Source organism: Simochromis diagramma, unplaced genomic scaffold (genome assembly GCF_900408965.1).
Source record: "Simochromis diagramma unplaced genomic scaffold, fSimDia1.1 OVJJ01000596.1, whole genome shotgun sequence".
NCBI classification, from domain to species: Eukaryota; Metazoa; Chordata; class Actinopteri; order Cichliformes; family Cichlidae; genus Simochromis; species Simochromis diagramma.
The window spans coordinates 17,040,593-17,053,837 of NW_024387245.1; the positions used below are offsets into that span (position 1 = coordinate 17,040,593).

Genomic DNA, 13,245 nt, shown 5'->3' on the forward strand with positions numbered 1-13,245 from the left:
TTACCAAGAAAGATACTTCAAAGTATCCATGATGATGGTGCAGTAGTTAGCACAGTTTCTTCACTCTGGCCTCACAGCAACAGCGAATCTACAGCTGGCTGGTTCGGGACTTTATGTGTGTAGTTTCTCACTGAATCTGTGTCGGATCTGTTCAGCTGCTTCCTCCTGCAGTACAACAACGTGCAAGTTAACTTTACTGGCGATTCTAAATTTGACAAAGGTATGACTGTGTACTTGAGTGATCTTCTGTCTTTCTCTGTGTTGGCTCTTCAACTGACTGTAAACCTGTTCAGGCAAACAAGTCCTTCTTTTGCTGGAGTATGCTGTCGGCAGACACAAAAGCTGTGTGATGGATATATAATCTCAACTTCACTTTAGCAATTTAATGGAAATAAACAAATTCATTCTGAGTATTTACTCATGATGCTAAATTAAATTAAGGGGATATTTCAGAAATGATTATTATTTCATTGCTCATTTGGTCTTCAAGATAAACATACTTTTGTCTGACAGATTTAAAGATACACATATTTATTCAGTCTTACAGTAATGAACAGATTAAATGATTTCAATTGATTTTTTTCTTTACTTTTAATTTTGGCTTTGTCTGACATTCATATTCTTGTAGAAACATTATTGTTGTTTCTTTAAAGTGAAAAGCAGACATATTTAATCGTTTTATTTCTTCTGTCAATCTGGAGAAATTAATAAAAATGGGATTTGATTGTGCAGACCAAAAAAAACCCACTTAATATTTAACTCCATGTGGGTAGTTTTAATTTTGTGTTGGTTCCCAACAAATGACAGCTCTGCATGTCAAAGTGAACAAGAAAACATTCATCAGTTCAGGTGTTAAAAAAAATTAAAAACTGTGCATTTGGTTTCCACAAGGTCTATGTGAGCCGTGCTTTTTAATATCCAGCAGTCTATTTTACAAATGCAGTGCTACAGAATTCAAAGAAACATGAAGAACAAAATAAGTATTGCCTAATACACGCAATCATTTTACAAGTCAGATCATTTGAGCTGAGACTGACAAAAAATAAATAAATAAATACTTTAAATCTGATCATTATCAACAGCCAACTGTAGCAATTTAATAAAGTATGTTAAAGATGTACAGTTCTGATCCTACATTGAACATTAACTGAAGTCAGTATTCTTGAGAAAAAGCCTCACAAATTGGTTATATGTGATAAATGCATCAAACTGCACTATGTTCTGCAATTACCATGAAAGAGTATCTGGACGTTCTTGGATTTTGGATTTGTGGTTGTGTTTTTTAAATATCACATTTGAACAAAAATTTAAATAATGTAACTGAATATATACTTAATCAAAGTAAATAAAAAAAACTTGATGTCAGATCTGAAATATGTAGCATTTACGCTTATTACACATTTAAATATTTTACATGTTTTTGTCACTGAGGCAGCCTATATGGACATTAGTAAATACATGCGGTAATCAAATAGTTTCACAGAAAAGAAGTGATGTCATAAATCCTGTGAAACAGCTCCACCCAGTGGAGATCTGTGGCAAAGACCAGAACATTCCTGAAGACTCTGGAACTCCTCCACTTAGTATATATAAACTGGGACAGTCTCACTGCTGAGACAGAAAGCAAGACAAGCAACACCAAGAAGAAAACAGACACCTGAACAGTGTTTCATCTCACAAGAAGAGGACTCAACACTAAACCCACTGAAGATGCTGTGCTCTCATGGAGTCCAGTCTACACTCAGTCCATTCATGGACTTCTACTGGCCTGTACGCAGTCTGTGGCCAGAGATCAAGCCTCTGTTCTACCAGCAGGATCTCATGCAGAGAAACCTACAGGAGCTGTGCAGCAGTCTGGAGCTGATGGATAAACTTCAACACAGGATCCTGGAGGAGACAGATCCTTTCCAAAGCAGCATGGCTGTGCAGCCAGTTGCCGTCCAGCTGGAGAAAGATGCAGATAAGTTTGCTCTGATGCTGGACACTCGAGGCTTTTCCCCAGAGGAGCTGTCTGTCAGGCAGGTGGGCAGGAAGCTGAGAGTCAGTGGCAAGACAGAGAAGAAGCAGGAGGACGGGAAAGGCTCGTACTCTTACAGACTGCAGGAGTTCAGACAGGAGTTTGATCTGCCTGAAGGACTGAACCCTCAAGCCATCACCTGCCACCTGTCTCCAGATGGGAAGCTCCACATCCAGGCAGCCAAAGCTCCGTGTGTTGAAGAGGCTGAGAGAGAGCTGACTATCAAGAGGAGCTCAGAGGACAAAGCACAGCAGAGTGTGTGTTCACAGGCAGAAGACAGCAGGACAGAGACACACAGCAGCACACAAGACAAACCTGAAAACATGGACTGAGATATGAAATGATACCAATGTAAAATAAATGTTTTTGTATTGATATTCATTTAGTTTTCATGTGTTGAGAAATAAATGTTATCAAAGCTTAACTATGTTTTCTGTGTCTTTCTTTCTAAGTCCTACATTAAAAAAACGAAAGAAAAAAAGCACAGAGGAGGATAGAAGGAGTTTTATTGAGGTCCTGTGATCCACGCACCCAAGTTCTCCAGCTCTAAAATTCTAAACTTTATGGCTTTTAAAAATAGAAACAAATGAGGACAAATTGAATTTGGTAGTTCAGACTGAAAGCTGTTGTTTAATTCAACACCATCTGGGTTTGATGAATGAGCTCCTGGCTTTATCTGAGTTAACACTTCATAGACCAGGTGGTTTCAGAGTAGTTCATGCAATCTTATTGTCTGTTCCAAAAATGTGACAACACTCGATGTCAAAGTGAACAACAGAACATTCAGTTCACAAGTAAGAAAAATCAAATACTGCGCAATTAGTTTCCACAAGTTCTGTGTGTGTGTGTGTGTGTGTGTGTGTGTGTGTGTGTGTGTGTGTGTGTGTGTGTGTGTGTGTGTTGCTTTTCTACGGAAGCGTAGAGCTGCCACCCAGGCAAAAGAAAAATACAAGTGTATCACGTTCGTACAATATAAATATTATATTGTACGAACGTGATCATATATTGTACAAATGTGATAATTATGTATATTGTAATAACGTGATATTATGTTGTTCAAACGTGAAAAGTATGTTGTTCAAACAGGAAAAGTATCTTGTTAGAACAATAAACTTTTCACGTTATAAAAACTTTCACGTTTGCCTGGGTGGCAGCTCTACGCTTCCGTACCTTTTCAATTTCCAGTAATCTATTAAACAAATGAAAGTTACAGCCTTCAAACAAACATGAAGAATATACCAAGTATTGATAAATTGAGCAAATATTTTACAAGCCAGACTATTTCACCATATAATTTAACAACAATTATATACTGCACATGTAATAGTTACTAACATCATGCTATTTGAAGTTAGCAAAACACATTTGCAAAAACATATTCTTATTAAGAATTATTAAGTGAACTCGGCACTCTTGAGAAACAACCCATCCTAGTGGATATATGTGGTAATGGCTATATGTTGAAACATGTTCACCTGTTTCTCTACACATTCTTAGAATTTGGAGTTTGTGTTATTTGATTTTAATAATATGTTTTGGATTATAAAATTGATTTGAACTAGTGTTTAAAAAATATCAGCATGAACCCAAACATTTTTTGATCAGTAGACAAATAGCTTTTCACATCAGACATGAATGCATTCAGTTCACAAGTGACGTCAGAAGTTCTGTGAAACAGCTCCACCCAGTGGAGATCTGTGGCAAAGACCAGAACATTCCTGAAGATTCTGGACCCCTTCTGGGGAAATGGTGTACATCTAAGGCTTACCTCCAATGTTTGCATTTAAATTCGTATTTAAATCAATGGTCTTGTTAAAAACAAATTCACTGCATATATGGTTAGAATGGATATTCCAGTAAATATTGTATTATATTATACTTCTCAAGTAATGCAGAGTTTTGTTCTTTATTTTATTTTTTGTATTTTTCAGTCTTGGTGAGAGCAGGTTGAGGGCTGAGGAAGAAGAGGTCAATTTCCTGCTGGTCTTTCATCAGCATGAATCAGATATTTGTTTAGTAGATATAGTTTTTCTTCTCAGTCAAAGCAAATGAAAATTTGGGGGGGAAATAGTACATATTTCAAGTTATGGATGGGGATTTAAGTTTTTCCAGCAGCAAAAATGAGGTTCTGTTCCTGGGAAACAGCTCCACCCAGTGGAGATCTGTGGCAAAGACCAGAACATTCCTGAAGACTCTGGAACTCCTCCACTTAGTATATATAAACTGGGACAGTCTCACTGCTGAGACAGAAAGCAAGACGAGCAACACCAAGAAGACAACAGACACCTGAACAGTGTTTCATCTCACAAGAAGAGGACTCAACACTAAACCCACTGAAGATGCTGTGCTCTCATGGAGTCCAGTCTGCACTCAGTCCATTCATGGACTTCTACTGGCCTGTACGCAGTCTGTGGCCAGAGATCAAGCCTCTGTTCTACCAGCAGGATCTCCTGCAGAGAAACCTACAGGAGCTGTGCAGCAGTCTGGAGCTGATGGATAAACTTCAACACAGGATCCTGGAGGAGACAGATCCTTTCCAAAGCAGCATGGCTGTGCAGCCAGTTGCCGTCCAGCTGGAGAAAGATGCAGATAAGTTTGCTCTGATGCTGGACACTCGAGGCTTTTCCCCAGAGGAGCTGTCTGTCAGGCAGGTGGGCAGGAAGCTGAGAGTCAGTGGCAAGACAGAGAAGAAGCAGGAGGACGGGAAAGGCTCGTACTCTTACAGACTGCAGGAGTTCAGACAGGAGTTTGATCTGCCTGAAGGACTGAACCCTCAAGCCATCACCTGCCACCTGTCTCCAGATGGGAAGCTCCACATCCAGGCAGCCAAAGCTCCGTGTGTTGAAGAGGCTGAGAGAGAGCTGACTATCAAGAGGAGCTCAGAGGACAAAGCACAGCAGAGTGTGTGTTCACAGGCAGAAGACAGCAGGACAGAGACACACAGCAGCACACAAGACAAACCTGAAAACATGGACTGAGATATGAAATGATACCAATGTAAAATAAATGTTTTTGTATTGATATTCATTTAGTTTTCATGTGTTGAGAAATAAATGTTATCAAAGCTTAACTATGTTTTCTGTGTCTTTCTTTCTAAGTCCTACATTAAAAAAACGAAAGAAAAAAGCACAGAGGAGGATAGAAGGAGTTTTATTGAGGTCCTGTGATCCACGCATCCAAGTTCTCCAGCTCTAAAATTCTAAACTTTATGGCTTTTAAAAATAGAAACAAATGAGGACAAATTGAATTTGGTAGTTCAGACTGAAAGCTGTTGTTTAATTCAACACCATCTGGGTTTGATGAATGAGCTCCTGGCTTTATCTGAGTTAACACTTCATAGACCAGGTGGTTTCAGAGTAGTTCATGCAATCTTATTGTCTGTTCCAAAAATGTGACAACACTCGATGTCAAAGTGAACAACAGAACATTCAGTTCACAAGTAAGAAAAATCAAATACTGCGCAATTAGTTTCCACAAGTTCTGTGTGTGTGTGTGTGTGTGTGTGTGTTGCTTTTCTACGGAAGCGTAGAGCTGCCACCCAGGCAAAAGAAAAATACAAGTGTATCACGTTCGTACAATATAAATATTATATTGTACAAATGTGATAATTATGTATATTGTAATAACGTGATATTATGTTGTTCAAACGTGAAAAGTATATTGTACAAACAGGAAAAGTATCTTGTTAGAACAATAAACTTTTCACGTTATAAAAACTTTCACGTTTGCCTGGGTGGCAGCTCTACGCTTCCGTACCTTTTCAATTTCCAGTAATCTATTAAACAAATGAAAGTTACAGCCTTCAAACAAACATGAAGAATATACCAAGTATTGATAAATTGAGCAAATATTTTACAAGCCAGACTATTTCACCATATAATTTAACAACAATTATATACTGCACATGTGATAATTACTAACATCATGCTATTTGAAGTTAGCAAAACACATTTGCAAAAACATATTCTTATTAAGAATTATTAAGTGAACTCGGCACTCTTGAGAAACAACCCATCCTAGTGGATATATGTGGTAATGGCTATATGTTGAAACATGTTCACCTGTTTCTCTACACATTCTTAGAATTTGGAGTTTGTGTTATTTGATTTTAATAATATGTTTTGGATTATAAAATTGATTTGAACTAGTGTTTAAAAAATATCAGCATGAACCCAAACATTTTTTGATCAGTAGACAAATAGCTTTTCACATCAGACATGAGTGCATTCAGTTCACAAGTGACGTCAGAAGTTCTGTGAAACAGCTCCACCCAGTGGAGATCTGTGGCAAAGACTAGAACATTCCTGAAGATTCTGGACCCCTTCTGGGGAAATGGTGTACATCTAAGGCTTACCTCCAATGTTTGCATTTAAATTCGTATTTAAATCAATGGTCTTGTTAAAAACAAATTCACTGCATATATGGTTAGAATGGATATTCCAGTAAATATTGTATTATATTATACTTCTCAAGTAATGCAGAGTTTTGTTCTTTATTTTATTTTTTATATTTTTCAGTCTTGGTGAGAGCAGGTTGAGGGCTGAGGAAGAAGAGGTCAATTTCCTGCTGGTCTTTCATCAGCATGAATCAGATATTTGTTTAGTAGATATAGTTTTTCTTCTCAGTCAAAGCAAATGAAAATTTTGGGGGGAAATAGTACATATTTCAAGTTATGGATGGGGATTTAAGTTTTTCCAGCAGCAAAAATGAGGTTCTGTTCCTGGGAAACAGCTCCACCCAGTGGAGATCTGTGGCAAAGACCAGAACATTCCTGAAGACTCTGGAACTCCTCCACTTAGTATATATAAACTGGGACAGTCTCACTGCTGAGACAGAAAGCAAGACAAGCAACACCAAGAAGAAAACAGACACCTGAACAGTGTTTCATCTCACAAGAAGAGGACTCAACACTAAACCCACTGAAGATGCTGTGCTCTCATGGAGTCCAGTCTACACTCAGTCCATTCATGGACTTCTACTGGCCTGTACGCAGTCTGTGGCCAGAGATCAAGCCTCTGTTCTACCAGCAGGATCTCATGCAGAGAAACCTACAGGAGCTGTGCAGCAGTCTGGAGCTGATGGATAAACTTCAACACAGGATCCTGGAGGAGACAGATCCTTTCCAAAGCAGCATGGCTGTGCAGCCAGTTGCCGTCCAGCTGGAGAAAGATGCAGATAAGTTTGCTCTGATGCTGGACACTCGAGGCTTTTCCCCAGAGGAGCTGTCTGTCAGGCAGGTGGGCAGGAAGCTGAGAGTCAGTGGCAAGACAGAGAAGAAGCAGGAGGACGGGAAAGGCTCGTACTCTTACAGACTGCAGGAGTTCAGACAGGAGTTTGATCTGCCTGAAGGACTGAACCCTCAAGCCATCACCTGCCACCTGTCTCCAGATGGGAAGCTCCACATCCAGGCAGCCAAAGCTCCGTGTGTTGAAGAGGCTGAGAGAGAGCTGACTATCAAGAGGAGCTCAGAGGACAAAGCACAGCAGAGTGTGTGTTCACAGGCAGAAGACAGCAGGACAGAGACACACAGCAGCACACAAGACAAACCTGAAAACATGGACTGAGATATGAAATGATACCAATGTAAAATAAATGTTTTTGTATTGATATTCATTTAGTTTTCATGTGTTGAGAAATAAATGTTATCAAAGCTTAACTATGTTTTCTGTGTCTTTCTTTCTAAGTCCTACATTAAAAAAACGAAAGAAAAAAGCACAGAGGAGGATAGAAGGAGTTTTATTGAGGTCCTGTGATCCACGCATCCAAGTTCTCCAGCTCTAAAATTCTAAACTTTATGGCTTTTAAAAATAGAAACAAATGAGGACAAATTGAATTTGGTAGTTCAGACTGAAAGCTGTTGTTTAATTCAACACCATCTGGGTTTGATGAATGAGCTCCTGGCTTTATCTGAGTTAACACTTCATAGACCAGGTGGTTTCAGAGTAGTTCATGCAATCTTATTGTCTGTTCCAAAATGTGACAACACTCGATGTCAAAGTGAACAACAGAACATTCAGTTCACAAGTAAGAAAATCAAATACTGCGCAATTAGTTTCCACAAGTTCTGTGTGTGTGTGTGTGTGTGTGTGTGTTGCTTTTCTACGAAGCGTAGAGCTGCCACCCAGGCAAAGAAAAATACAAGTGTATCACGTTCGTACAATATAAATATTATATTGTACAAATGTGATAATTATGTATATTGTAATAACGTGATATTATGTTGTTCAAACGTGAAAAGTATATTGTACAAACAGGAAAAGTATCTTGTTAGAACAATAAACTTTTCACGTTATAAAAACTTTCACGTTTGCCTGGGTGGCAGCTCTACGCTTCCGTACCTTTTCAATTTCCAGTAATCTATTAAACAAATGAAAGTTACAGCCTTCAAACAAACATGAAGAATATACCAAGTATTGATAAATTGAGCAAATATTTTACAAGCCAGACTATTTCACCATATAATTTAACAACAATTATATACTGCACATGTGATAATTACTAACATCATGCTATTTGAAGTTAGCAAAACACATTTGCAAAAACATATTCTTATTAAGAATTATTAAGTGAACTCGGCACTCTTGAGAAACAACCCATCCTAGTGGATATATGTGGTAATGGCTATATGTTGAAACATGTTCACCTGTTTCTCTACACATTCTTAGAATTTGGAGTTTGTGTTATTTGATTTTAATAATATGTTTTGGATTATAAAATTGATTTGAACTAGTGTTTAAAAAATATCAGCATGAACCCAAACATTTTTTGATCAGTAGACAAATAGCTTTTCACATCAGACATGAGTGCATTCAGTTCACAAGTGACGTCAGAAGTTCTGTGAAACAGCTCCACCCAGTGGAGATCTGTGGCAAAGACTAGAACATTCCTGAAGATTCTGGACCCCTTCTGGGGAAATGGTGTACATCTAAGGCTTACCTCCAATGTTTGCATTTAAATTCGTATTTAAATCAATGGTCTTGTTAAAAACAAATTCACTGCATATATGGTTAGAATGGATATTCCAGTAAATATTGTATTATATTATACTTCTCAAGTAATGCAGAGTTTTGTTCTTTATTTTATTTTTTATATTTTTCAGTCTTGGTGAGAGCAGGTTGAGGGCTGAGGAAGAAGAGGTCAATTTCCTGCTGGTCTTTCATCAGCATGAATCAGATATTTGTTTAGTAGATATAGTTTTTCTTCTCAGTCAAAGCAAATGAAAATTTTGGGGGAAAATAGTACATATTTCAAGTTATGGATGGGGATTTAAGTTTTTCCAGCAGCAAAAATGAGGTTCTGTTCCTGGGAAACAGCTCCACCCAGTGGAGATCTGTGGCAAAGACCAGAACATTCCTGAAGACTCTGGAACTCCTCCACTTAGTATATATAAACTGGGACAGTCTCACTGCTGAGACAGAAAGCAAGACAAGCAACACCAAGAAGACAACAGACACCTGAACAGTGTTTCATCTCACAAGCAGAGGACTCAACACTAAACCCACTGAAGATGCTGTGCTCTCATGGAGTCCAGTCTGCACTCAGTCCATTCATGGACTTCTACTGGCCTGTACGCAGTCTGTGGCCAGAGATCAAGCCTCTGTTCTACCAGCAGGATCTCCTGCAGAGAAACCTACAGGAGCTGTGCAGCAGTCTGGAGCTGATGGATAAACTTCAACACAGGATCCTGGAGGAGACAGATCCTTTCCAAAGCAGCATGGCTGTGCAGCCAGTTGCCGTCCAGCTGGAGAAAGATGCAGATAAGTTTGCTCTGATGCTGGACACTCGAGGCTTTTCCCCAGAGGAGCTGTCTGTCAGGCAGGTGGGCAGGAAGCTGAGAGTCAGTGGCAAGACAGAGAAGAAGCAGGAGGACGGGAAAGGCTCGTACTCTTACAGACTGCAGGAGTTCAGACAGGAGTTTGATCTGCCTGAAGGACTGAACCCTCAAACCATCACCTGTCACCTGTCTCCAGATGGGAAGCTCCACATCCAGGCAGTCAAAGCTCCGTGTGTTGAAGAGGCTGAGAGAGAGCTGACTATCAAGAGGAGCTCAGAGGACAAAGCACAGCAGAGTGTGTGTTCACAGGCAGAAGACAGCAGGACAGAGACACACAGCAGCACACAAGACAAACCTGAAAACATGGAATGAGATTTAAAATGACGCCAATTTAAAATAGAAGTTTATTTTCAATGCAAATGATCATTTATGGTCCTATATGTTTGTTTGTTTTTTGGTTTGTTTTTTGTTTTTGTTTTTGTTTTATTGTTTTTTTAATGTAATGACGATTAAAAATGTTTAAAGCTGAACTATGTTTCCTGTGTGTTTTACTTAAGTCATATGTTTAAAAAAAATCCTTGCCTGAATGGATAGAATGGACATGCCAGTGAACATATAATCTTTAGTATGATGCTGAAATGATGTTTTTTTTCCACTGTTTTTCTTATTCATACATTAGTATTATTTTAATTTTACAGAAATCACCAAAAAGGAAATTTGATTATGCAGAGAAAAAAGTACAAAGCTTTCATCAATGCCAGATGGATTATTTGCATTCAATTTTGATAGTATTTCATTTAACACTTTAAACTGTTCATCTTTTGTGTCATGAAGAGTATCGATGTTAAAGAAAAGAACCATCATCAGTTCAATAAAATCAGACACTGTGTGATTAGTTTACAGAAGGTCAAGCTTGCTTTTGACTTTACCAATACATGTTGAAGAAATTACTTACTGCACCATTCATGCAAAAGGGAACAATAAAACAAATACTAATAGAAACGATTTTGAGTTCAGGTCATTTGTCTTTAAAAACTTAAAACAGTAAACACTTTTGTGTAATCTTTTATTTGCCAGCTGTATTTATTTTATCTCAAATTAGGGAAATACTATACATCTATTAATTACCTGCATTAGAAAATCTGAACAAAACATTAAAAAAAGACTTTAGTACATTGGGATTAATGAAGTGAAGTCTGAAATCCTGATAAAAAGATTCTCCAAATTGAGATATATGGGTATTGCAATAAAAAACAAATGCTAGCTTATAATCTGAAGTCAAAGTTAAAACGTATATTTTACTTGTTTTATATGTACATTATGCAATTTTTACACATCTTTTTTTTAAAGTGACACAGCCTATATGGATATTAATAAAAAAGGCCACAGTGCAGTGACCGTGCTAACGACTGCACCACCATCATGGTTACTTTGAAGTATCTTTCTTGATAATCAATGTTCCTCCCACAGTCCAAACATATGCTTGATTGTAAGTTGTATAATATGAACATGGATGACATTCATTCTCTGTATGCCACCTATGGCAGCTGGGAGCTGGAGAACATGAATGGATGGAATAGATTATATTATTTATCACTTTCTTTTTCTATCATTTATGTGCTGTATTTTTTTAATGTATGAAATAGAAAAAAAAAACCCACACAACATGATTCAGCGTTTGTGATGTTTATTTATCATCAGATATAAATCACAATTACACATATAAAAAGAAATTAATATTATTTAAAAAAAAAACATTTATTTTAAATTAGTGTCATTTCATATCTCAGTCCATGTTTTCAGGTTTGTCCTGTGTGCTGCTGTGTGTCTCTGTCCTGCTGTCTTCTGCCTGTGAACACACACTCTGCTGTGCTTTGTCCTCTGAGCTCCTCTTGATAGTCAGCTCTCTCTCAGCCTCTTCAACACACGGAGCTTTGACTGCCTGGATGTGGAGCTTCCCATCTGGAGACAGGTGGCAGGTGATGGCTTGAGGGTTCAGTCCTTCAGGCAGATCAAACTCCTGTCTGAACTCCTGCAGTCTGTAAGAGTACGAGCCTTTCCCGTCCTCCTGCTTCTTCTCTGTCTTGCCACTGACTCTCAGCTTCCTGCCCACCTGCCTGACAGACAGCTCCTCTGGGGAAAAGCCTCGAGTGTCCAGCATCAGAGCAAACTTATCTGCATCTTTCTCCAGCTGGACGGCAACTGGCTGCACAGCCATGCTGCTTTGGAAAGGATCTGTCTCCTCCAGGATCCTGTGTTGAAGTTTATCCATCAGCTCCAGACTGCTGCACAGCTCCTGTAGGTTTCTCTGCAGGAGATCCTGCTGGTAGAACAGAGGCTTGATCTCTGGCCACAGACTGCGTACAGGCCAGTAGAAGTCCATGAATGGACTGAGTGCAGACTGGACTCCATGAGAGCACAGCATCTTCAGTGGGTTTAGTGTTGAGTCCTCTTCTTGTGAGATGAAACACTGTTCAGGTGTCTGTTGTCTTCTTGGTGTTGCTTGTCTTGCTTTCTGTCTCAGCAGTGAGACTGTCCCAGTTTATATATACTAAGTGGAGGAGTTCCAGAGTCTTCAGGAATGTTCTGGTCTTTGCCACAGATCTCCACTGGGTGGCGCTGTTTGACTGGACTAATGACATTACTCGTCAATTGCTCATCCATCATGTCTGACTTCTTTTCTGTGAAACTATTTGATAGGCTGCCTCAGTGACAAAAACATGTAAAATATATAAATGTGTAATAAGCTTTTACTTCAGATTATAGGTTTGAATTTCCATTTAATTGCAATACCCAAAAAATCACCACAGGTGACGGTTCATCAGGAATACAAACTTCACTCGACTATTCCTGTTGGATCAAAGACTTATTTTTGAATATCTTGTTTGGATTTTGTAATACAGGTAATTATTTGGTGTACAGTGTTTCCCCAATTTGACTTTATTTAAAGTTTATATAAAATAATCTGTACCAAAAATTCTAGACAGTGCGTTTATTATTCCTCTTCCATCAAAATGTATGTTTTACAAATATTTTTATTCTACGTTTTTCCATGAAAGCTGCATTAATAAACGTCTCCAGCATACATCTGTAAATTCAAAAGCAACCTTGATATTGACCTTCTAAGAATTAATCACACAGTTTTTGATTTTACTGAGCTGATGAGGGTTCTTTTCTTCATGTACAGATATTCTTCCTGACAAAGAAGGTTACAGGACTACTTGAAATATACTGCCATCAATGTACACAAATAATCAAGGATGTATTGTCTGAAACGTTGTGCCTTTTTTTCCTATGCACGATCAATTTCCACTTAAAATACTACTACTAAAAATAATACTAATATATAAATATAGAAGTATTCTCCACTGTGGTCAAAGAACACACAAAAATAAAAACAAGGAAAAAAACATCTGTCATTTCAGAATTATATTAACGATTATGTATTCACTGG

The 13,245-nt window shown here is 38.2% G+C and overlaps 5 protein-coding genes across 5 annotated transcripts; 4 read left to right on the forward strand and 1 right to left on the reverse strand.

Annotated features, from left to right (window-relative positions):
• Window positions 1-1,487: 1,487 nt before the first annotated feature.
• On the forward strand, window positions 1,488-2,833 carry LOC120714644 (heat shock protein 30-like). The gene has a single exon (XM_040000989.1). The coding sequence runs from the start codon at window positions 1,711-1,713 to the stop codon at window positions 2,347-2,349; it is 639 nt and encodes a 212-aa protein (XP_039856923.1). The 5' UTR covers window positions 1,488-1,710; the 3' UTR covers window positions 2,350-2,833.
• Window positions 2,834-3,937: 1,104 nt separating this feature from the next.
• LOC120747498 (heat shock protein 30-like) lies at window positions 3,938-5,129 on the forward strand. Its single transcript, XM_040053410.1, has one exon. The coding sequence runs from the start codon at window positions 4,357-4,359 to the stop codon at window positions 4,993-4,995; it is 639 nt and encodes a 212-aa protein (XP_039909344.1). The 5' UTR covers window positions 3,938-4,356; the 3' UTR covers window positions 4,996-5,129.
• A 1,577-nt stretch (window positions 5,130-6,706) lies between these two features.
• LOC120714495 (heat shock protein 30-like) lies at window positions 6,707-7,720 on the forward strand. The gene has a single exon (XM_040000748.1). It carries the CDS (start codon window positions 6,943-6,945, stop codon window positions 7,579-7,581), a length of 639 nt encoding a protein of 212 aa, XP_039856682.1. The 5' UTR covers window positions 6,707-6,942; the 3' UTR covers window positions 7,582-7,720.
• A 1,757-nt stretch (window positions 7,721-9,477) lies between these two features.
• On the forward strand, window positions 9,478-10,181 carry LOC120714494 (heat shock protein 30-like). Its single transcript, XM_040000747.1, has one exon. It carries the CDS (start codon window positions 9,525-9,527, stop codon window positions 10,161-10,163), a length of 639 nt encoding a protein of 212 aa, XP_039856681.1. The 5' UTR covers window positions 9,478-9,524; the 3' UTR covers window positions 10,164-10,181.
• A 1,350-nt stretch (window positions 10,182-11,531) lies between these two features.
• Window positions 11,532-12,675, reverse strand: LOC120714473 (heat shock protein 30-like). The gene has a single exon (XM_040000711.1). The coding sequence runs from the start codon at window positions 12,214-12,216 to the stop codon at window positions 11,578-11,580; it is 639 nt and encodes a 212-aa protein (XP_039856645.1). The 5' UTR covers window positions 12,217-12,675; the 3' UTR covers window positions 11,532-11,577.
• Window positions 12,676-13,245: the final 570 nt, after the last annotated feature.

Coding starts and splice junctions, on each gene's coding strand:
- LOC120714644 (XM_040000989.1), top strand. CDS start 1,711: ATGCTGTGCTCTCATGGAGTCCAGTCTACACTCAGTCCATTCATGGAC.
- LOC120747498 (XM_040053410.1), top strand. CDS start 4,357: ATGCTGTGCTCTCATGGAGTCCAGTCTGCACTCAGTCCATTCATGGAC.
- LOC120714495 (XM_040000748.1), top strand. CDS start 6,943: ATGCTGTGCTCTCATGGAGTCCAGTCTACACTCAGTCCATTCATGGAC.
- LOC120714494 (XM_040000747.1), top strand. CDS start 9,525: ATGCTGTGCTCTCATGGAGTCCAGTCTGCACTCAGTCCATTCATGGAC.
- LOC120714473 (XM_040000711.1), bottom strand. CDS start 12,216: ATGCTGTGCTCTCATGGAGTCCAGTCTGCACTCAGTCCATTCATGGAC.